Source organism: Balearica regulorum, chromosome 3 (genome assembly GCF_011004875.1).
Source record: "Balearica regulorum gibbericeps isolate bBalReg1 chromosome 3, bBalReg1.pri, whole genome shotgun sequence".
Taxonomy (NCBI): Eukaryota; Metazoa; Chordata; class Aves; order Gruiformes; family Gruidae; genus Balearica; species Balearica regulorum.
The window spans coordinates 89,804,145-89,829,286 of record NC_046186.1 but is presented as its reverse complement, the minus strand read 5'-3'; the positions used below and the strand labels follow the sequence as shown (position 1 = coordinate 89,829,286).

The 25,142-nt window shown below is 43.1% G+C and overlaps 1 protein-coding gene and 1 long non-coding RNA gene across 2 annotated transcripts in view; both read right to left on the bottom strand.

The window, feature by feature from the left end:
* The window catches only part of CRIM1 (cysteine rich transmembrane BMP regulator 1), a 195,154-nt gene extending 188,749 nt beyond the window's left edge, over positions 1-6,405 (bottom strand). The window contains 1 exon segment of the mRNA XM_075748869.1: positions 5,641-6,405. Coding sequence (XP_075604984.1) covers positions 5,641-5,992 — 352 coding nt within the window. The 5' untranslated portion in view covers positions 5,993-6,405.
* Positions 6,406-12,584: 6,179 nt separating this feature from the next.
* Positions 12,585-25,142, bottom strand: part of LOC142601061 (uncharacterized) — a 33,115-nt gene continuing 20,557 nt past the window's right edge. Inside the window, exons 2-3 of the long non-coding RNA XR_012834629.1 lie at positions 15,246-15,274; positions 12,585-13,082 (exon numbers count right to left, since the gene is read on the bottom strand). This is a non-coding gene — a long non-coding RNA (uncharacterized LOC142601061). The remainder of the gene's footprint in view (positions 13,083-15,245; positions 15,275-25,142) is intronic.

Genomic DNA, 25,142 nt, shown 5'->3' with positions numbered 1-25,142 from the left:
TTAAAACAGAGAAACATGAGGTCCTGTCGGCAAGATGCTATAACCTTTACTCATTGAGACGAGGAATCCTTGAGGGGATTGCAAAGGAAGGAGGGGAAGAGGAAGGCATTTTTGAGCCATATTAATGGATTAATTATTGCATAATATGCCTGTCAGTCAAATGACATTTTGGTTGACTAAGTACTATGTAAAAAGTTAAATTATGCAAGTATTTGTGAACCAGCTAGAGGGTATTTAAAACAGCAACCATGCCTAGGGGTGCAGAAATTACTAAAAAGTTTGAAGGTAGCTTAAAAAAAGAAGTCTTTATAAGCAGCATGATTTTGGGGAACCTGATGAAATATCCATTTTCTACACAGAAAAATTCACATCAGCAGAGGATGCTTGACATAATCACATGAAATCAAATGGTTTTGAAAAAGAAAAATAAATTAGAGTATTCCTCTTAACAGAAGTTAAGCAATTCAGTCATTCAGCCTAGCCACAGTGAGATTTCTAGTTTAAAACTAGAAAACAGAAAAACTGTGCTGATCCACAACAGCAAAACCCTACGAATTCCTGCATCAACATCCCTCCTCATATCTGTTGGACTACTCATTTTTGTTGCAATAGTGGAACCAAGTGATTTCTAAAATCAAACATGATGCCCAGGAACAGAGAGGAAACCATTTCCAAGTCAAATAAGCACCTGATCTAATTCAGATTCCATGCCACACTTAAAGTTCCATGTCCTTACTGTTGTTGACATTTCCACATTGACACAAATCAGAGTAGAAATAGCTTACGAATTATCCAGCCTGTGCATAAGAGGTCAGTGTGTGCCTAGTAAGTGGCTTCTGGGGGGTGGGGGAAGACGACTGTTAAATACGGTCAAGACTGGCATATCAGAAGCTGAACACTCACCATTAAAGAATCACTTCTCATTCCAGTTTCACAAGTTCAGTAATTTTTTTGGGTTTGGGTTTTTTTTGTTACACCATGAATAATTTTTTCCACTTTTTTCTGCAATAGTCTGGCTTGCTGTCAGTCTCTGAACCAAGTATTTTGACTGTCTTCATGCCAACAATCATTTGGTGCACCACTTAACACTGATTAAGTCCCCAACTAGATCATCAGTTCTAACACTTGACATTAGTGGAGGAAGTTCGCTGTACACATGTGGACATCAGAACTATTTGGACATTTCCCCAGCCATTCACTACATAACAGAGTAAGAAAACAAACAAACAGTTAAGAACTCTGAGCAACACTGTTGCAAAGCGATCCAAACAACCAGGTTACCACATGCAACTTCTAAATCACTTGAACTTCAGTAACTAATACTCAAAGCAAAATACTACCTGATCTTTAGGGGTCTGGACAGACATCACAGGCAAGAAGCCAAGCATATTGTATAGAAGTCTGTCTGGAGACATCACGTTCTAGTCTTCAGGTCCATTGACCCATTAGATACAGAGCATGGGACCAAAACCAACTGAAAACAAGGTTCTCTGAAGGGTACCAACTACAGAAGTTACAAGTGGCAGCATCACTTGTGGTTAAGAATACTAGCAAGTCTAAGTTGTTCTCACTTCAGAAAAGCAGAAAAGAAAGAACTCCATTAGCATGTGTGTAAACCAATGCCGGAACACAAAAAAAAAAAAAGCTTAGGTCTCCTCTTCCTTCCTATTTTGAAAAAAACGCTAAGTTTTCAAAACGTCATTTCTTCTCATCAGCTCCAGTTTTACTGCGCTTTAGTTACATACAGCATACTGTGCCCTGATATATCATACTCTACTACAGGTTTCTAGAGGAGGAAAGTTAGTCCACAGCAGGCTTAAAGGTGTGTGTAGGGGGGAACACTCAAGCTCTCCCCACTTGTCTCAACAAGGAGTCAGACAGACAATAATGCTCCAACCTCCCAAAAAGCTGCAGTTCTGTAGAAGAGACTAGGACTAATCACAGCAGGGCAAGCTTCTACCATCATCCTAGATGATTAACCCGCATCCTTCCTCACACTTGCCTAAAACGTGCTACAGCAGCTCTCTCCTGGCCCCGAGGGAACCTTGGTTCAGGAGCTATGTGCTAGGCAGACAAGCCTCAAGTATTCCATGCAAGCCTTAAATTACCTACAGCAGGCAAAAGGAATAAAGCAGTAACTGTTCGTGTCCGTTCCACTCCCCCCCTCAAAACAACCCACAACAAAAGGCACCAAACCCAAAACAAAACCCAAAGCAAAGTACTACGTGTTATTGGTAAGCCACTAGAGTAGAAATAGCCATTGAAAGAAGGCTTCTAGAAGCTAACTCGTATGGAAGTAGATTCTTAAAGGAACCTAAGGATACAGTAAAACCAGCAGTTTCATTAACTTTACATTTCAAGTATATATTGCAAAAACTTAACGTTTCTGTTACACAGTTAAAAATATTTTTTTCAGCATCATATCATACGCTACTGTTATGCCTTAGAAGTGTTTACATGAAGAGGTCTTGATTGCTTTGCTAAGTGCACCAGAAATTGGGGAAGTGTTGGGACAGAAGCAAGAAAAGAGTCATCACAAGAAATGCCTTCACAGAGTAAGAGAACTCCTCCGGGCAGAGCTTTCCCAAGGCTTGCGATTCACCAGAAGGCGGGAGCCCTGCCTAGCTGGACTGCTGCAGAAGTCAAGGTTAACACGTTTCTGGAGAACTCCAGTCTAATTAGGGGGTAGCTCTAGGTCTACATTCAAAGATAGAGAGCAGGTGCAGTGCCTGCTTTGAGCTCAAAATTTCTGAATGCTAGGAGTGTTTGGAAGGGGCTGTAGGCTCTCAACACCTCATCGAGCCAATCCAACAGCAGCATCCCTGTAAAGACAACAGAGGCTGGAAGTGTTCAGAGTCTCTCAAGATTGTTCTTCAGGAAGGGTACCCACCCACAGCAGTGGAAGCTGACCTCTGAATTATTCTTTACCAAGAATACAACCACATTCAGGAAGGACATTTACATACTTCAGGACAATGCCAGAAATTGAGCCTCAGAACCGCATAAAGATGTGAATAGTTAAGGTGGCGAGATGAGCAAGGACTTCCTTCAGGTTTTAGAAGGATGAAGAAGAGAATCTAGAATCAGCAACACATTTCATTAATAAACACTGGTTTAACAAAGACTACTCCATTTCTAGTTTCAGGAAGAGAGGTTATCAGTGACAGATGCCACAGAGACTTCTCCATCAGGTGTTACAGAGTTCACTTATGCCAAGTGCATTAAACAGTAAGTTAACAGACAAGTATTTTTACCTGCTGGAATTCTAAGCTCTTAGTTTTCTGTAACCTAATACATGTTGATACACTGAAATAAGACACTGCTGAAGCTTCAAAAATGATAAAAAATATGCTTATAACTGTAGCCAGTAGGGGTCATTTCAGTGTAAAAAATTGTAGTGCAAGAAAAGGCTAGAGACAGGAAGGAGAGTAAAAACCTCAATTTCTCTTCACACAGTCCTGTAAGTCACCTCCATTTCCTCCTCCCTGAACTGGAGTAGGAAAGGGTTTCTGTTCCTCGTAGACAGGATTAAAAAAAAAAAAAAAAGTAGCCTTTATTCCGTTAATGGATAAAGGTATGGCTGAGTACTACTCACACATCAGGCATCACCAGCCTAGCCTGTTGCACATGTGCCTGTAAACTGCACAACTGTTTAGGTCACAACGATCAAAAAAAAAAAAATAGAGCTAATCAACCTCATTTCAGTGATCGGAGGTAGAACATTAAGTCCCTGTTTTCCTTTCTGCCACCTCTCGTACAACATACATCATGAAGAACAATACGTTACTTCTGTTGCTTAGAATGAGGCAGTTTCCTGACAATTCAGTAATAGGTATTCCAGGACTATTTATTAGGCTGACAGTTGAGCTCAGTTGCTTTTCATTTACAAGGATGAAAATTAAATAGATAACTTATCTCCCTGACTATTCCTATAGGGACAGCTGGAACTAGTTCCTAACCACAACACTAATTGAAATGCAATCTTGCCAACAAATGCTTCATACTATTTTCAACAGTAGATGGGACGTGTTACGAGTTGAACTACAGCAACGTACAGATTGCATCACTTCAAAGGAATGAAATACTCCTAAAGTGCCAGAGACGTCCGTACTGTGATACAGTGAGGGAGTTGGAACATTAAAGCATTTAATGACTGCAGGCTTCTAGTTCCTTTAACCAAGAGGGGAGAAAAAAGCTGTGTAAGCCAAGCTTTTACCTGAAAACATGCAAAAAGAGAAATTCATCGAGAACCAGGCAGGGTTTTTAAGTACCTTTTCCCTCTTTGCTTCTACTTTCTTATTTTAGAAAACTTTCCAATACATATTAAAAATAAGAGAGAGAGAGAGAGACTACAGCAATGCACATATTCAGCAACGTCGTCTCAACCAAGGTCTTCAAAGTAGCTCAGGGACATTTTTAAATGCTTAACAACAGAGTTTTAACGCCAGAGCTGGTCCTACCCAAGCACCAACTGCGGAGGCTGACGGCACTGGTTATAGTACAGGCGGGACACACTGCCCAGCTCCGCTGCGGTGCGCAATTTATTTGTGAGGGAGGCAAACGGAGTTTTAAATTAATAACGAGCACCGGGACAACAGTCAGCTAGCTGCCCACTAAAAACGACCGGGTTTAGCAGTCTCAAAACAGCACATCATTTTAAATGCAAGTTTTTGGTTTGGTTTTTTGGGGTTTTTTTTTTGGACAGATGCTGCCTCACCAGCTCTCTGGACTTTCTACTGCCCTCTACCCGCCGAGAGGAGACCGCCTCCCTCTCCTTTTCCAGAATTGTCGAAGCTCCCGCTCCGAGTCTCACATACATTTATACATATCCCAAACTACTGGTTATTTGTAATCTCTTTACAGCGCCATATTTTCCCTCAACTAGAGGGAAAAACAGAGCTGGAGGGAGCAGACAAAAAGAGACTAAAATTTGTCTTCGGCCCTTCGTTAAATGATATGTGTAAAAATACAAATCTGAGGGGCTCTGATAGATAGAAAATTTGAAGTGTGGGGGGGTCAACTCCCTTCGCATTTCATACCGATTCATCACCTCACAAGCAGCCGGCAGGAAGCACAAGTGACTTTGAGAGGAGTTCTGCCGTGGGGATTTCTCCTTCCCCCTTGATGCTCCAGCAGGGAAAAAGACATCCCTTCTCATCATATATCGAGGCGGGGAGGTATTAAGTGACAGGAACAGGAAGGAAAACTTTTACAACAGATGATCAGCCTTTGTGTTTCCTTACAGAGGAGGGAATCCGGAACAGGCATCATGCGTGCACGACTGACCTCCGCCGATTCCCATCTGCCAAATCCTTCCCAAACCTCTTTTAGCGAGGAATTTTAGTCGGGCATCGGTCGTTGACATAAGCTATTAGCAAACCAGTGAAGCGCTACGGAAAGCGAGAAGTGGAAGAGCCTGGAAGTTTAGGCTAAGAAAATTAAGGGTAAAACTTTTTAGATTAGGGAGGAAAGCTTAAAAGACACGCTCGCTGATGGGACAAGCGGGCGGCGGGGAGGGAAGGAGGGCGCACCGGCGCCTAAGGCGCCGGTGCGCCCTCCTTCCCTCCCCGCCGCCCAACGGGTACCCCCACCCCGGGGATGGATGGATGGATGGATGGATGATGTCCCGCCGCCTCTCACCTTCACAGACGCCCACTTCGTACTCGGTGATGGAGTCTCCGTTGAGGGGAGGTCGGATGACACAGCGCAACCCCCGATCGCAAGCTCCGTGCAGTCCGTAGACTCCTCCGCAGCTTTCGTTACGTTGCCGAGCGCACATGAAACAGCAACCGCAGATCCCCAGCACGATGCTACCGGGGCAACTTTTCGGTTCTTCGCATTTAGATTCGTCGCAGGGTAAGCAGACTAAAGCCCGCGTCCCCGACTCGCCCAGCAGCAGGGCCAGCAGTAACAGCCACCCCGCCGCCGCCAGGTGCCAGCCGCCGTCTCCGCCCGGGCGTCTCCTCCCCGCCGAGACCGCTGCCAGGTACATCCCGGCCGCCGCAGCCCGGACTGGGCCGGGGGGGGGGGGGGGGGGGGAAGCCTCTCGGAAGCCCCCTCACCGGGCGGCGGACCCGAGCGTGCCGCGGCTCCTTCCCGCCGCCCCCGCCTCCGGCCCCCCGAGAAAAGTTTCCTCTCGCGGCGGCCGCTTCAGCCAAACTTCTTCTCCGGGCGACGGCGGCTCCGCCCGCTGTCCCCTCCGGGAAGCGGCGTCCGTCAGTCCGTTCGTCCCTGGTCCGCCGGCTCCCGGTTTCACGGCACCGTCCACGGCAGCGGCACACCGCAGCGCGAGGGGCTGCGAGCGAGCCTCCGGTCGAGACGGCGGCGGCGACGGCTGACTCTGCCCCGCTCGCTGCCCGAGTCCCGACTCGCCTCCTGCCTGCGACTCGCCCCGCTCCGAGTGCGCCCTCTGCCCTTCCCCCATTGGGCGGTGATCGCCTTCGCCCCGCCCCAGCTGCCTGCTCGCGCCTTCTCATTGGATGCCGCCTAGGCTAGCCCCGCCCGCTCCTCCTCCCGCCCTCCCGCGGCCCCCCCCCCCCCCCCCCCCCGCAAGCCCCAGATCCTGGGGCTGGGGAGAGACGCAGCGGAGGCGAGGAGCAGCCTGGGCCCCACGGCGGCCGTCGTCGCCTCCGCCTCCCCCCTCCTCGCCCCTCCCCTCCCCCGCCCGGGGCTCCGAGCGCGGAGCGAAGCGAGGCGGCGGCGCCAGACCCTGGGGACGGGACGGCGGCTGCTCGGGGGACACCTCTGCCCCTGGGGGACGCCGGAGGGTGGGGAGGGAGAGGGCCCCGCGAAGGGCTCAGCCATAGCAGGGCGACGATGGCGGGAGTCGCGAAACGGGCCTCGCGTCCCCGGCCGCGGCGGCGAGAGCCTCCTCCTCTTCCTCCGCCTGCCCCCCCCGAGGGGCGCGGGGAGCCGGGACGGGGAGCAGCTCAACGCCCTCTCAGCCCCTGCGCCACGGAGGGGGAGAGCTGCCCGCTCCTCGCCCCGTCCCGTCCCCGCAGCCAGGCCCCCGGTCCCGACCAGGTGTCCCGCGGGTACGGAGCCGTGACTGACCCGCTCCGCGGGGGCGGGAGGGGGGCTGCGCTGCCGCCCCTAACGGCTGCTGCCCCGCTCTAGCGGCAGCGGCGGCGGAGAGCTGTCCCGGGCCGCCCCTCCGCCCGCTCGTAAACAACCGGAGGTGCCGCGCCTCGCCCGGGGACCTGGGCACCCAAAACCGTGCCCGGCTCGGCTAGTGGTCTTCGATGGCGGGCGGACAAGACGCTCCCGCGGCTGCCGGCCGGCCTCCCTGCCGAGCGGTTGCCGTCGCTGCCCCGAGCCGGCCGCCGTGCCTCGGGAGCAGCCGCGGCCCTGCCGGCGCCCGGTGCGCTGGGGCAGCGCGGGCCGAGCGCTGCTCGGAGCCGCGGCACGGGGAGGGCGGCGGCCGCGGCGGGAGGTGCGGTTGCGGCGGCGGCGGCGCTGCCGCGCTGGGCCCGGCGGTGGGGGTCGGAGCCAGGCGCTGCCCGGCGGCGCGGGAGCCCCGGCGGCGCCCCCGGAGGGCCGGCAGGCGGCAGCGCTCGGCGCCGCGCTCGCTCCGGCGGAGTGCGGCTGGAGGGAGCTGCGCGCCCCGAGCCGGGACGAGGGAGCGACCGGAGGGAAAACGAAATGAACGGTGTTGCCGATAGGCAAAGCGCTGACTTGTCAGCGTTCCGTGACCGCCGGCGGCAGCCACCGAGCGGAGGAGGGCGCAGGGAACCGGGACGTCGTTGCCTTCACAAGGGCAGCCCCGCGGTACAGCCGGAGAGCAGGATCCGCTGCTGCCATGTCGCCCAGGGTGCGAAGGCGGCTCAGGGAGCAAGGTATTGCGTTATCAGAAATGCCTAAAGCTGTGGCGGTTAAGAGAATGAAGTCATTTACTCGGCAGGTGGGGTTGTGTCAGCTGCTGAGCCTGGAAAGTCTTGGGTTGCGCAGAGTGGTGCCAGCGATGTGGGAAATTTTAGGAGAGAGGTTCTGGAAACTTAATATGGGTTATTACGGAGAGTGCCAAGGTATGGCTTCTACAGTTCTCCAGTCCCGTGCTCTCGTCCGCTTCAGCAGAAAGAACCAGTTCTTGTGTCAACGGAGGAGCTGCTATGTAAGGGCAAAGCTCCCCACTGGCAAGGCGAAGGACAAGTTGCGGCCACTAACGGAAGAAACCATAGGGTAAAGCTTTGTCACCAATAGCGTACCTTCTTTGGTGTGTTTTAAAAACCGCTGTAATCCACTGTCATTTGCTCCAGCCTAAGTGCCTGCTGGTAGCAAAGGTTCCCGATTACTAGCACAGGCCCATTACTAATGGAAACAGTACAGCTGTGTAACATGATGCTGAAAAACAAAGAGTTTCCATGTTTGTTTACAAGAAAGCATTTCCCATATTTGTTAGTAAAAATAATGATGTTTTTATCGTATCAGCTGACTATATTCTGATCCATTAGGAACTTAAACTAAATTGTAGAAGATTGTTTTCAAGAGCTACAGATGTTTTAATTAGCCCCAACAGTTTGCAAGGCATTGGTCTGGTTTTCGGTGAAATGTCATTATTGTGATGAAACGCTCTCGGTACAGCATACATTACATGGATTAGGGCCATTCAGCTGACGTATCTCAACAGCTAACGGACAATGAGCAGCAGCCATCTACTGGGCATCAGTAGCTGAACTGATACTGTGCTACAGTTTTTAATAGGTTTGGAAAGTAAATGACAAGCTGATCTCATTAAAGGCACTGTGTTTTGGTATAAACAAACCCAGTGTGTGAGAACAACCCGAACCGGCGTGTGTTCCTGCATTCTGGAAAGCAGTAAGTCAGGAGAGCACCCTGAAGGTCATATGAGACAAGCGCCCAGACTCTGAATGTTATGGCAAACGGGCAGTGCTCCCAGGTGTAGCAACACACCAAGCAACAAGTTTTGTACCGTTTCCTTAAAAATGCAGGTTCTTCCCTCAGCCTCAGCCCTCTCGTGTCAGTTTGCCGCAGCACCTGCAGGGGTCAGAGTACTTTTGATTCACCAGAAGTTTCCACCAAAAAACCCACTGTGATTTGGATGAGAGCAGTTTGTAAAAACATACCGTTTCCTACGAACTGGAAACACTGCCTTTCGGTCATGTCTTTTACTGACGAGGCGCATGAAGGGGTTTTACCTTCTATGTATAGCGTCGCTGAGATTGCTTTTCGAATGAGGCATACAGTTCCTGCGGCTGTATTTTTAAAACAGTGTTCACAAACCCGGGATTGTGCAGAGAAGAATCACAAAAGTGATTTTAGTGCTAGAGAGGATGCTGCACAATACAATACATGATCAGAGGCTTGAATTCAATAAGCTTAGAGTATCAAAAGATGAAAAGTGAACTGATTACAGTGTATTAATCCCTTCATGTGGAAAAATGAACTGGTCTATGAAAAATATGTAGGTATTTTTCCAGGACTTGTGAACATCGCCAGCATGGAAATCCCAGACATGTTGGATTGCATGCACAGGCGGTTCAATATTTCCCAGACATGCCAGACCTACCAGTCATGTACTGTACTGATGTGCAGTATACTCAATGCACAAAGAATTCATTGGACCTACTGTGCCTGTTTGCCTGTGTGGGAATGAACAAAGAAGAGCTAGAAGCAGTACAAAAACAGATGAAGAGGAAAGCTATGGACAGCTTAGATAAGAATGTTGTAAGGCCCTGAGAAAAAGAGAGCAAACTTTTGAGCTGACTGCCAAATGAGAGAGGCTTCAGCTGTGAACAGGATTAGCACCCTGCTTCATAGACTGTTTACCCAGTGATAGCTGCATGTAAGGGAGCAAAATACAGAAATATATATGGAGCAAGGACCAAAATGTAGGGTTCTTGTCTCCTTATGCCTTGCCCTTTAGGTACAAGTCACAAACTGCTCATGCGTATGCTTGCGTTTCCCTTTTCTGGCCCCAGGAATCTAAATACTTCATCGCACAGTGGCACAGATTCAACAGGAAAGGTAGAGAATGCTCCTGCCCCAAACCTGAGAAGAGTCCGTAGGGACAATGAGGTACTCCTTGAAAATCAGCAAATCTGATACCTGACGACTTTACAGGGAAAGTGAATATTCCTGCTTTCCTCAGCAAGACGCAGTGAAGGATCCTTACAGGGAAATTCCCTTACCCCTGCTTCTTGCTGCCTCTTGATTTATTAAGGGGTCTACTGATCCAAATAACTTAGGAGTAAGTAGATTCAGCTACTGAAGTGAAATTCAGCTCTGAATTTCCCCTAGAAACAGGTTAGTAAATACTGCTAAATACAACTGTGGGAGGAAGAAAAGCATTCTAATAAACAGGCTGTAGCAGCTGAAATTTCCTGGGCTTGTTTTCCTGTAATGTTAGTCTTGTATTGAAGCCACATCTAGGGTGGATGAAGTTGCAGCAGTAATCGAGCGGCGCTGTATAGCTTTCTTGGTCATCATCCAATGCTGAGCTTTTGCAAAACCAGACAGTGCTGTGAGAAAAGTGCTACCCCTGTCACTAATGCCTCAGCCCTCTACTCGCTCCCCTTGCTACTGGTAAATCTCCCCATGTGGAAAATAGGTGTTCAGCATAAATCTCCTGATAAGTCTGATATCCACGATACTGACAACTGAAAGACAGAATTCATTTTATGACATAGGTGAAGATAACATTTATACTAGGAAAAATAAAAATCTCTCCCCCCCCCCAGTATAATATCGAAATGCCTTCATTTCAATTCAAAAGATTGTTTCTACTGACCTGATATGTACAGGTACCTCCTTAAGTATCTCGGAATTTTGGGAACATTGGTGATTTTAATACCAAAGTTGTGCTTTTTTTCTATGCAAACATTTTGTTTCTTTTCTGTGCCTCATTGTGTCTTTGTTGCACATTAAATTCCTTTTTTATTCTTCAGTCTGTTAAGATCATTTGTGTCTCCTTTGTAGCAGTCTCTTGACATAAACTCTTTCGTAAACAGGTTATACACATGAGCAATCTCTACTCCCAGAAAAAAAGGATCAAGATGAAACCTGCCACTGATACAAGCAGTGCTGAATCAGTCTAAAACACATGAGAATAATTTCTCTCTTCTTCACAGAGATATCAGGGACTTACTACATTAGTAGCTGCCCAGTGTTTCAAAACCCTGAAGTGGAAAAATGGTGGGAAATTGGGAAAGCAAATATTAGAATTAATTTTAATAGAAACAATCTTTTTCTGAGTTGTTTTGCACCCGTTCATAATAAATAAATATCCCATCTGGTACTCTCTGTTGTTTTTTTCAACTCCATGAGCTTTTCCTCTCAGGTGAATCCCTAGCTTGGGACAGCTCAGTAGTTCAAAAGTTAAGTCCAGAATAACTGACAGGCAGAATTGTTTGCAGCTTTTTCCTAATACATCTTTGATTGCTCATATGGAACATACAAGTAAAAGGACCTGATTTTTTAATGGCCTCAGAGCAACTGCATAAGCAGTTTTAAAATACAACTTCATGAGTAATTTACTTGTGCCGGCTTTTCCACAAATTTAGAAATTATACATTAATAAAGATTATAAATAAATAAGGTATGAATGAATAGGACTGACCATTTACGGGTGCAGTTCTTCACATTGCAGTTAAATCACTGAAGTCATTGTGCATTGAACCTAAGGATTTTTTTTTCAGATCTGAACATTTTATAATACATATCTTAAAAACTGTAAGGTTAAAGAACTAGGGAGTCAATATCTATTTAAGGCTATCTACCAGGAGCATATCAGGAGAAATGACTGCTCTGGCTAGAAACACAACTTTGTATTTAAATTGAGCACACTCAAGGTCACGATGGTTTTAGCTTCTTTGCCACGAGAAGAATATTTTTAAGAAATAAGCACAGTTAGCAAGGAAAGACAATTTGCTGTCGGTTTACAAAAGCAAAAAGTAGAAGTCTTTTAAACTGGTATGTCATTCTAGGGATTATATGTATTTTTATTACAGACAATCTGGCCACCAGAAAAGTAGGTGGATTAGATCAGCACCTACAATCTTTTTCGTAGTGCTGCATACTGATAAGATTTTAAATGTTAAAATATAAACCTGAAAATACTGTGTTTGTTTCACTGCAATCTTTATTAAAGCTGGATAGAAGCTCTCACTCCAAGAAATGACAGCATATTTCCACTGTTTTTCCAGCTCTTTCTAGATTTTAATGCTGATAAATGTAACTGGCAATAAAAGCCATCTATCCCTATTGACTTGCTTCCATTCATGTCTATAATCACCTTCTCAATTTCTGCAGATGATGAGTGGGGGTCAGCAAAAATGTTTAGGACAAAGTCAAAGGCTGTTCTGATTACAACTTCATGTATGCCAAATTAAGAAGTTTTCCTTCAGATATCTACCAAGTATGTTGAGGAAATCAGATTTTGATAGTTCATCCATCCATCCATCCATCCATCCTAGGAAGCTAATGTTGCTTATGAGAATAAAGCAGAGATATTTTCCCAAAGTAAACCAGTGTTTCTCTAAATAGTTTGCACTTCTTTATTTCTCTTGATGGATAGTAAATAGCCAGTCTAACAGTTCAGCATTTTAACAGCTTGTTTAGAGCTATGCACAGCTTGGATACCATTTGCAAAGTCCATATGTCTAAAGTTACTGTGGTGTGGTTACAGTGATAGAAAAAGGTTAATATAAATCAGCATCCATATCAAGTGTTTGGTCTGTGTTAGTTTTTATAACATCTTAGGGCAGAAATAACAGATTTGTCAAGGGTATCTAGGCCTTACTTATTAATTGTTGGGGTTTTTTTCTGTTAATATTTTCTTGTTCATGTTGTGATATTAGTCTGCCTCCCATGGTTGATTTCAGTCTATTAGCAAGATCTATTTGCTAACTTGTGTTTTTTTCTTTACATAATTGGAAATACGGTGACTTGTCTTGTAAATTGCTAAGTAGACTGAGAGACTTTGCAAGTCTGGATTTCATTGTAGGCTTCAACAAATATTCATACACTCAGTTTATATCAGAAGGTACTCAACATGATGCAAGATCATATACCTTTTTTTCAGTCTGCAGGAAGACATGTTCAGTAGATTTCCTGGTCCAGCTTGGCTGTAAGAAGCAAATGGAAGTTGCTGTATACCCCGTGTTTTGAACAGTATTTATCTTTTCAAGTGTGAACTTGGAATCTTAAGTTTAGGGACTCTGGTGGGGGTTAAGGAAAGAAGCAGGAGGGTAAGACGGCTTGCTTGTAACAATGGCAGTGATACAGTTAGGAAGAGAACACAGCATCTCCTGCTTCTCAAAACATTTCTGCCTCACAAAGTTAACATTTCACATAAAGTTGGGAAAACAATGGTGAGAGGAAACAAGCCCTGAAGACGAGAGAAGCCTCAGCAATAAGAAAGTTGGGAAGGAGTATGGCTTGATTAGTATGAACTGGTAGAGACAAGGCGGACAAGAAAGTTTTCTCAAGCCAGGGGAAAGACGGGATGGAGGCAGTTATGGGGATAGCATCCTACACATTGGTAGGAACTTGCAAGATATTAGCAGTTTCCTAGACATTTCAAGTTCTAGCACTTCCTAACAATAAAACAATAAAACCAGAAGACATCATTGGTATTACTCTCCCAGTCCTTCCCTCTTAATTTATAGGGGATTAATGTCAACAGCCTACTAAGTCATCTCCTTTAAAGCAGAAGGGTTCTCCTCTCATGAAATCTTCAAGTCATCATAGCTTTGGAGCTGAAGCAGATCCCCCAATCTAGGAAATCCCTTATTTATGGGATTATGTTTCAGCAGACATTCCCCTCTCCTCTCCTAGCTCGTTGGTCTAGCCCCCCCCCCTCCCCCCAGCTGATTGCAGCCTTTTATAACCTGCTCCCAGGTTAACTAGGCTCTAGACTGAGTAGGTAGACTTGAGGGTGCTTTAACTCATGATAGTGAGTTTATTTATCAAAGAGACTTCATAAGGTTTAATATAGTGAATGTGTTCTCTTGAGTGCTCGACTGACATTTTTGCCTTTTTGCATTTTTGTTATTGAAATGTCATTTATTCTCTTCAAAAAAATAAGACATACAGAGTTTAGTTGACAAATTTGGAAGAAAGGTTAATCAACTCTCACAAGCCAATCTTTGAATTCTACCAGAAACACTGCTACAGGGCTCCTACTATTTTATGGCAGTGAAGCTGTTCGAGTTTTCTTACATAATTATAAGGAGAAGGATTTGCTGTTACGCTTTGTCTGCTTAACTCTTCACAGCAATGCAGACTAGTAGGAAAAAACTTATTTTTTACTGGCCAGTTAATCTGGTTCTACGGGCAATCTTTCATTACTAGATTTGCAAACAGCAAGCAGATCACACCTGTGACTATTATGCAGGCCATATACAGCCTTTTCACACTCTGTCTTAGGTACAGTCCGTCATGGGAAAGTGTAGCACTGTCACCATCTTGACTTGAGTTTTAGAAATGTTTTTCTCAGCCTTCAGCTGGATCTTTTGGTCAGATTGAGACTAGAGTGCTGTTCCAGTCCTGTTGGCATCCTACTCTTCATAGTACATTTTAGGAGGATAACACCACTGATACTGTCTCAAGAACATGAGCAGGTGAGCAGGAAGAGGACAGCAGTTCACAGTTCCCCTGACATACTTGAAAGAGAGTCAGAACAACTGGTAGCAGGATGTAACCAAAGTCCAGGTCCTTCCTACACCTTCTGAATCAGTTTTTATATCCAGCATCAAGCAATGGCAAAAGCATCTTGAGCCACCTTCCTTTCTTTGGTCATGCAATACAGGCTTCAGCAGATCAAGCCCCCCCAGTACATTAGTTTTTTAAAAACATTTTCCCATCTCTCAATTTACAGCTTTTTTGGTTTATTTTTCTTTCAAACAAGAAAGCGTGTTGTTTGATTCAGCTTAAGTGATGCAATTGGAATCATATTATATGCTTTATAGAGAACCTTTTAGAATGAATACAAACCAAATCTACAAATGTACTCTTTTTTAATTCTTAAAGTTCTGTAGATATTCACTATCAATACAACAATCTTGAGGCACAATTAAACTTTAAAAAGTATAAAAAAGATAAAGTATTTTTAATTCTGTAGCTGCAGCTTAGAAAATATAATTGTGCAGTATGCAGTATTTCAAGTCCAGCTGGTTATTTCTGTTACAAATTATTCCATAATATCTTTGCTCTTTACGTTTATTGTAAGAAAGGAAGGTCTTCATAGTCCTACACTGAAAACTATAGTTAAAGCTGTATTTACTCACAGTTGAGGCTGAAGCAGGAAGCACCTTATCTGGAAAATTTAAAGAAATAAGAAATGAAGAGAAAAAATGCTTATGCATTCCTTTCCACCTTCATTCTATCTACAGTGCTATTGAAAACGAGCTATAGTACTTCACAAAGCTTATATTTCCATTGACTGCAGAAACCAAAAGGGAACATAAACCCCAACTTTAAGTTTCCACTTTGATTTATGAAACTTTGATAACAATCTGTTATGGTATCAACTGATTAACTCATCTGCCTTCCATAAATTGGCAAAGACATTTCCCTTAGTCCTGCTGAGGTTTTCTGGTTTAGTTGAAGTTGTTGCAGCAGCTCTTTTGGCCGGCGTCCTCCAGAGCTGAAAGCTCGACCCTGCATGACGTCTGCTGAAGAGCCAGCCTGCTCAGGCCGGGGCTGCCACAACCTGAGAACATCAGTGGGCAGTGGCGGGTGCATACACAGGGTGTTCAATGGGAAACGGAAAAGAGTGACAAACAAATTAAAAGTTCATCTGGTGGCTCTTACCGTGGTCTGATGCTGATGGGTGATCACCCCTGACTGATGGGCTATCAGCTTTAAAGTGCATCCTTATAGTATAGACTAAGCAATCATCACAAAATCTGCAGTGTGTTTAGACTCTTGTTTTTCAGATACTAATTTTGAATGCCTTCCCCCGCCCCCCATGTGACAGAGATGGTTGGGGTACTATCTTGCTCTTTGTAGAGGAGTTATCATAAAACTCTGATTTGAAAGAAAATTCCCTAGTGAGTTATATATCTACTTAATAGTTATCATTAGCTATCAGTACGCCTTTCCTAACTCCACCTAAATGGCAGGAGATAGCATTTACCAGCTCTTCTGTATTGGAGATTTTGGCTTTGTCATAAAAGGGAATGAGGCATACGTGGGAATTTTAGATAGCAGCTAGAAGTAGTGAAAGCTGGTATTTTTCCTTTTAGCGTAGAGAATCATCTCTCTGAGTTTCCAGGGTATTAGGAAAGTCTTTTCTTGTTGTTTTGTTTTCCTTTGTATTAATGGATAAGCCAGGGCAGATTTGTCATTGGTATCTCTGAGTTCAGTCTGGCTGAGTAGAAAAACATGTAACAAAGAGAAAATGTGTTGGTGCAGGAGAGGACTCAAAGTAATTTAGATTTCTGTTTGGTTGTGGGTTTTTTTTTTTTTTCCCCCTTTTTACAAAACAGGCAAAGAAAAGTGAAAATTATCAAAAGGAATACTCCTTGGACATTTATTATTCTCTCTGTATCAATTAATTTTTTCAGATCACCATGAATAATTCAAATAGACATCTTAGTTTATATTCCATGCTTTGTCTTTTTGCTATTTAAATGTGGTTTTTAATAAGTGAGATTTAAAGCTTAAGAGTGACAAAAAGAGTATTGGTTTAACTATGGCTGTCTGATGAACATTTTTAATAGAAAAATCTGCATTTGCCTTGCTTCTAAAACCCACTGAAGCTAACTTTTCATTACAAGAACTTTATGCACATAACTAGAGGACTGAACACCTACTGAAGCTGATAGAAATGATCTAATTAACTTCATCAAGTTCAAGCTAATAATTCCTTACGTTCATCTACCTTTAATCAACTATGATCCTGATTTCTCCTTTCTTCTGAACTTTGACACAATAAACTTGGCATTTTGTAGGCACAGAAGCAATGTGCAAGGCTGTACTGTTTCCTTTCATTCTAAATCCAACTGGTCTCAGAATTTTTGTACATATTTATTAATAATTTAGCTGGACTGTAACCATGACAATATTGATAGCATATGTAGAATAAATAGGACACAGGACTGCTTACCCGGGAAGAGTCAACAGTTAGAATATTATAGGGATATTTGCAATTCTCAGATGTGAACTAGGCATTAGTTATTAATATTGTTGTATTAAAAGCTATTAGAGGCTAAGTTTTTAATTTGTTCTTTTCCTGTTATACATTTGTCTATCAATAGTCTCATCCATTTAATGGTCATGACATATATAAAAGGTTAAACCTGGCAGTTGTGCTTTAAATTATATTCCTTTAAATGCCAAAGTGTGTCTCTACTTAATCCTTCTGCTGGGGAGAATATTCATTGGGGAATTGTGTTGACTTGATCTCAGATTGTTCTTACGCGTTGCACTTAAGCCCATTCAGAGCCGTCAGGGCTGATTTTTCACTTCTTGGGACCTCACTGCAAAGCATTTCATATCTGATCTGGAAGTGTTTGATTAAAATGCAACCATATTATCTGAAATTATTGTTTGAGGTTCAAATCAGAGCAATCAGGTGCCCTGTCTTTTGTAAAACTTCCCATTCATTCCAAAATACTATTTTATTTGTGCCTGTTTTCTGAACCACTTTCCTCTCCTGTGTTTTATAGTTCAGAGCTTTCACTCATTTCAGTCAATACAAAGGTGCAACAGGGCTATAAAATGAGCTTTGTCGACAGTCTGGGGACAGTGCAGATGACTGCCGTCGCTTGTTGTGGCATGTATTTCAGATGAGTCAGATGAGAGCTCAAGTTCTACCGCGCGCCGGCAATTTCTGTCAGGTGGGACAGATTACTGATGACCTTCACTGCTGGATGAAACCTAAAGGAAATCAGAAATTGTCAATATAATGTTGGGTGAAGGGAGGGCAGAGAAAGGGTTCTTTGGTACTCCTAGGACTCCGTTTAGATGTATTTTTCTGCTTCTTTCACAGCTACACTGTATGCAGAACACTTCCTTTCTCTTTATTACTATTGTTAGAATAACAACAAAATCACCGGGATCTTTAAAAATCACGTCGAAGCGGCCAATGTTAATGTTAGTCAAACTGCTGTTTCTAAATCTACATCTATACGTAGGTCTTCCTTCAGGATATATGAGGGTAAAAAGGATGCTGTTAAAATATCCCAAAGACCAAAAAATCAGCAAATACAAATAAAAATAATCTCGACCGAAAGTAAGAAAAAGGGACATAATTTCTATGGGCCACTAACAAACGGTGAACTTCAGGAATGGCTATCTTCTGTCACAACTGCATGTTTTAACTGTCTTGCCTAAAATACAATTCGAGCCAGTGCTGTAGAAGGAAGGGAGTGATGGCAAGGGAAGAGGAGGGCTGGGCATCTTTGCATCATATGGGCAAGATGTGACTGGGAAGTTGGTACCTGGTAATTTTGTACTGGTTGGGTAGTATAGCTACCTTCACGCTTCAAGGTACCACTGGTCCCTAGTCTCATCTGTCAGGTGCTGGGCCATTTTGGGGAAAACACCTACAAATCCTTCTCTAGTTAGCTGGAGCTCCCCAGTGGCCTAAGGGAAGCCTTACTAAATACAGACAAAGAGAAAGAGACACCTCTAAGTCGCAGGGAAGTATGCTGTGTAAAGCAATGGAAATTTAGCGGAGCTATCTGTAAGCTGCCCTTGCAGCCCTAAGATGCTTCTCAGCTGCGTGAATATTCTATTCCTCTCCTCTTTTCTTCCCTTTTCCTAAATGTGGACTGTTGTGAAGAGGTTTGTGATAGGCAAGTTTAAAAGCACACAATTTCTACAGGTTTCATAGAGTTGTAGCTATCTCTGTTCAAACAGTTCTATGAAATTAAAACTGAATTTATATTGAACCTGAGGAAAAATATACCTTGCAAAATATTTCTGTATTTTGGATATTTAAGAGAGCTCACTTCTGGCTTGAGTTAACCCTGCTATGTTGTATGTAAGTTCCCCCAAAGATTTAGGGAATTATTTGAAGCACTGTCTTTGTGCGTTACCACACCAGCTACGACTGTCCCAGGCACTTTATCTAACAGCCACAGGGTAAGTTCTGTAGGGCAGCAGTGTTCCTCCCACACCTTCGTATCTTTGAAATTAATTTCCTTTTCGATTTTGGGAGATTACAAGTGTTGTTAGTCTCAGAAGGTAATGAAAAAAGCATTTATTTAAATGAACTTTTTTTTATGCTGCACTTTCCATCAGCATGGAAACCTAGCCCAGACTCTAAATGCAGTCTTTGCAAAGTACAAGGATTTTATTGTGCTTTCATAAAAAAAAGTGTAACCTTAGTAGAGAATGGAGGTAATGGACAAAGGACATACATAGTAGTAAAGGAAGAAAGTACACTAGCTCAGAACAGAGACTGAAGATGCACTCTGGTATACAGCATCCTCTGCCACCAAATACGTAACATACAAAAAAGAAGGAGAAGAAATGCTGCCAGGTGGTGAGAGTGGTAGATAATAGACTAAATCCTCTTTTTACATTAATTTACCTGTATCACATCAGTGAACACCAGCATATTCTGTCTGGGAAAAACAGATATTTTATGACATGCATTAAAATTTAGTATTAATTAAAACAATTTCTTCAAATACCAGTTTTTGTATGAAGCACATTTTGTAATAGATAATATAATTAAATTACCCAGATTCTTGGAAATAAAAGCATATGTGCTCAACAGATGACATTTTTAGTTTAAGTCTCATCATTTTATACAATAGCGAACAGCAGCAAATGCAACAACGACATTCTTCTAAGATACGGGAGGTATGGCAGCAACGATAATATTGTGCCTCGGTCACCATTCACCTACATTGGCAAATGTTGGCTGGAAATCTAAAGGGTACTGAGACAATTTTGATACTCCCAGAAATGCAGATGAGAAAGCTGAACATCTTTACACGTATCCAAACGTGCACTACACGATCACGTGGATTCTTGAAAAGTCAACCAACTGTTAGGAAGTTCAGTCAGAAAACAGAAAATGAATTATTCAACACAATCTGAAAGAGCTTGTCTTCGAAGGGTGACACTCATTTCTGCTGCATTACACAAAGAACGGGGCCAAGACTCTGAGGGGGGTTTGGGGGGGGGGGGGGTGTGTCCTGTTTGTTTATTTTTGGGTTTTGGGTGGTGTTTTTTTGTTCAGCTGCCAAACCAATTACACACACAATAAGGCTATCTGAATGTTTCTATTGTCACCAAGATTAAAATCCAGAAAATTGAATGGAACCCAACTCCTCTAGACTGGGGAAATCTTATTTTTGATCCTCCAAAGCTGAAATGTTTTGGTAGCATTTAGTTGTTAGTTTGCCCTTTCTAAAGCATTTCAGTTTTTGGGTACTTGCTGATAAAAATCGATAAAATTCTCCATCGGGGAGATGGAGAATTAGTTTCCCAGTGGTATTACTGACAAGGCTTCTTGTATCAGACAGCCCAGAAAGGGGGGACATGGTGAGGAGATCCTTCGTCTACCTGAGAGGACTTGAAGCTGTATTACCCTCCTTCCTGAGCAGCTCTTCCACAGCGCGGCTCAGATGATCCTCAGTCTCTCCAGATGGAGATGCCCCACTTTTTGTGTTAGAGCACAATGTTCGAGCCCAGATGTTTCATGCCTTTGCCAGCCACCAAGCACTGTAGTCCCTCTATACCTCTCTTTTTCTAAATAGGCTACTCACAACGAACAATAGCGATTAAAGACATCGAGAAAGCCTCCTTCAGTGTACTAGGGAACTCTTCAGTAAAACCAGTTCAGAACTTCTCAAGAAGTTGGAGCACAACGTGCATCTCCCATTTCTCATCCGGATCGTCTAACGACATAGCCTGACTTTTATGTCACAGACACAAACACTGATATGTTGAAACAAGTCAATTTGGATATATGTCAGTTATTACTTTTTTGATCTTTTAAAAGCATATCTGCTAAAATTACTTGGCTAATTAAAACCAAACTGGTGAACAGTTTCTGTATGTTTTGGTGACATCCTCCCAAAATGTTATTCATGAGCAATGTCAGTTCCTTTGCACTGAAGTCACTACAGGAAGTCTAAATACACTCTGAATGAGAGTAAACAAGACTTCTTAACACAAATATAAGAGAAAGGTAGGAATATAAGGGGGAATCTACAAGCAATAAACAGTACTGCATTACATTCCTACTATCCAGGTAAAGTCTCTTTCATTAATGTGCTTATGGGTATCATTGTAACCCAGAATAAATCAGGAATTCATAACGCTCCATTTCTATTCCTGCCTTCCTCAGAAAATGATAATTCTGATAATCTTTCTTGATAAATCACCTGCAGATAAATCTGTTGCAAGTTACTCACAGACATGGTTAACTAATTTAATGCAGTCTGTTTTCTTGCTGGTTTTGGTAATAAATCTGATCCAGTTTCTCTACTGTCTTCTCTTGTGGTGGGTCAGGTGTCCTCTACAGCAGTCTTCTCTCTTTCTGTCACATTATGGATAATCCAAACTGTAATGCAACTAAGCACTGAGTGGCATGTTGTCCTCTTTAGTTCTTTGCAGGGCATGGTGATCTCCTTATAGAAACACTTCTTGTCAAAATTACTGCCAGACCAAAAAAGTAAAATAGGAGTCTGCTTATAAATATTTTAAATTAAATACTACTGCCATAACTTTTCAACCACACACCCCCCACCCCCCCACCCCAGGTCTTTTCCTCCCAATGAATTTGGTCTCAAGCAAAATTAGCAATCAGTTGTGTTTCTCTTAGAATAGATACCTCAAATACCTGTATTTTAAGCAAAATACCTCACTTTCATTTTTTTTATATTGTTTTATACATGCCATTCAGCAAGCTGAGCTTCTCTGAGTATTGTGGAAAAAAAAATGAAATCAAGTTTCCTTTTATTTCAGGAAATAAACAGAAGTAGCAATATGTTTTCCTTACTTCCTCCAATCATGGTTACTGCAGTAATCTAGACCAGTGTATGGGAAATATTTTAATGTTTAATTTTAAGGGTAATGAAGTTAAATACTATATGTTGTGAACTTGGAAGAATTTCAAAGACATACTTTACTGGAAAAATCATCATCCAAAAGTACTTTATACAACCAAGTGCCCTATATAAGCGAAAACCTGGTAAGAACCAAGGAGTCAATCTACTAATTTTACTACAATGAGTGTCAAAAAGGAAATCTATTATCCAAGCAGTGTCAGTCAGTGCCTGACAGTTTTAAAAAAAATTGGTTTATAATTTAAGTTTATGAAGAAAAAATCTGTTAGGGAATATAAATACTAATTTATAATCAGCTAAACTGGAACAGACTAAGTTCTTTTAAAATCAGCAATAGCATCTCTAGGTTTTAGAAACAAAAGATCTCTTATCAATGATCCATCTTTGCAGAAGAAACAGAATTGCAGCTGTCTGTGGTGGTTTGCTTTTTTTTTTACTGTAGAGTCACCGTTTCATTGACAACATACCTTGCTCTTGCTGCCATTTAAGTTAACACCAGTATTCGTATTGTCATTAATGGAAACAGATGTGGATGTTAGGATTTCTGAGAGTTCACAGACTGTACTTGTATCACAGGCAAGTGAATCATAAATTCATTCAATAAGGGATTGAAAAAAAGTACACTACCAGAGAAGTGATATCTAAAAATTTCCAAAGTGCCCTGGCCAATTAAGGCGCTTAAGTTCTGTGTTCAGAAGTCATACTCCTACTGAAGAACCTGCATCCCATGTGACTTGAACAAAACACAGTTTAGATTTTCAAATGTGTATAGGTGATTAATGTCCTTTGAGTGAAATCCTATGGGCTTGTATTGATTTGAAGTCAGGATCTAGTCTTCTAAGACAGAGTCTGTCAGGGCTTACTTGTGTGCTACCAGGTACCCACGATCGCCAGTTCAGGGGACGGGTTGGGCACGCTATGGTCTGCTCGATGAGCCTGTTTTCTTCCCACGGAGGCCAGAAGAGCAGGAGCACGGGAAGGCAGGGCTAACGCGCACACTCGCCCTGCTATGCATTCAGGATCCAGTCAGGGCACATTCCTGGACTGGAAATTATTGCCATAACTATAGCTTATATTTAAACCTCCTTCTTTTTTCCTTTTAAAAAGTATTTGGTGAGCACACATACGTACCGATACAATGATCGGCAGCCTAATGTAGGCTTAAGCAGTCCAAATGTTTTCCAGTAGCAAAAGAACATAACCCCAAGACGAATTCTATAGATGGAAACACTGCTTCCTCTTTGGGAACTTTCCTCCTATTTTGGATGCTCTTTCACAGGACTGAGGATTTGCTGCGAAGAGAGGCAAAACCAGAGACCTAGGGAAAGTTCTTAGCTGGCATTAGCTTTGCCCTGAGCACATTTGAACTATATAAATTTCAATGACCTTCCGAATTTTGCTTCTGGGGCAGTAGAAACTAGAGAGGGAGAACTTGATAGTACAGTTCTTTGGGAGATGAGGATCCAAAGTGCAATCTGAAGACAGAGAAGTTTTATGTGTGATTGCTCCTAGACCCTGATGAATCCTGTGAGAGCACCTTGGACGGCAACCACTGCTCGTTCTGTGGGAACACAACCCCTCTTTTCTCCTGACAAGAACAATGCAGCGGAAACTCTGCTAGGAGCTTGCCATGGAAATTCCATTTCCCCATGCAGGATTTTCCTGTACCGGACTAATCTGGACAGTTAATGGCTTCTTAGCTGAGCTTTAACATAGGTTCAAAAGCATATGAATGCTCTCGTGGGTGGAAATGCCGGCTACTGGAGGATATGAAATGTTTCCTCAATGGAGGCATTTACCAAAGCCTCTGCAGGACTTCCATGAATCTGTGAAAGCCAAGTCTGAACATTTTCATGCTAATTTATAAAGATGTTTTAAAAAAGGAGTCATGGAATTCCATAGCTCATATACATGAATTTTCCATCCAACAGAGTAACTGTGGCCATCTTGTACTTCAGTGAAAACCACCTCTGTGACTGAGCAAGAACTAGCATAATGGAAAGTTTAATTTCCAAAATATAATAAAGTTGCAGGACTAGTGAAGGAGGTGAACATTACTTGCACTTATGGTACACTCATTTATGCTTTTATGAATATGAATTTACATTTTCCTTTTATGCTGCTGTTTGTATAAATGAAATACATCATGGCATTTAAAACTGGATTAAAATGTTTCTTTTGTTTCTGCTTTTGAGTCTTTTACAGAACAAATTATGTTTTAATGTTGCTATTATAAATGTTTATGATGGACAATACTATGCATGGGCCTAGTCCAACTCCCACTTAACTCAGTGGAAAGATTCCTTTGATGTTGATGGGAGCTGGATCTGGCGATCGATATGTCTTGCTGTTTATACACATTACCGTACAAAAGTGTTAATGCTCTATAAATTAACAAAGATATTACTACCATCTGAATTTCCAGTGTAGATATATTACCTAAAACAAGCAGTTCCATGAGCAGTGGAATTAATGAAGCCTAATTTGCTATGATTTGTATCTGAGGGTGAATTTCCATGTGGATTCTCTTACGCCTGGCCATGATTGCGCTCACAGTGCAGCCTTTCCTGCCAGGAGAGCAATGTCTGCGTCCCCCTCAGCTCCCTGGCTGCTTCTTTCCATGAGATTTGTAGAAAATGAATACAGCTGATTGATAGAAAATGAATACAGCTGAGTGTTCTAGCTCTCTTGAATTTGGTAAAAGCAGCCAACAGGTTTACCAGGGGCTGGTAGGTAGGTGACACAAAAGCTTACAAATGTTATAGTTGCCAGCCACGTTCCTGGGGGAAGTGGACTAAAAGTAAAGGAATGCACACACTGGACTTTGTATCATCAGATGTTGATAATATGCTCAAGGAACAGTTAATAAGAAACCACAAACATAGATTTAAAAGGAGTAAGAAGTAATCTGAGTTTTAATAAGCAACACAGAAAGCTTGGTTATCTCCGTAAGCACAGCTAGACATTCCATGACCTCCTGCCTTCCCAGGGGAGGCATTTCGTTCCAGTAAGACCCCAGTGCCTCCTGCAGCTTCCCAGCGTGCAGGTGGTATTTGAAATACTTATGGTACTGCTACATGCCTTTGGGAGCAGGTGACTCCCTCAAGAATTAAGACTTGCTTTGTAAGCCAGAGCAGAAGGGGAACAGTC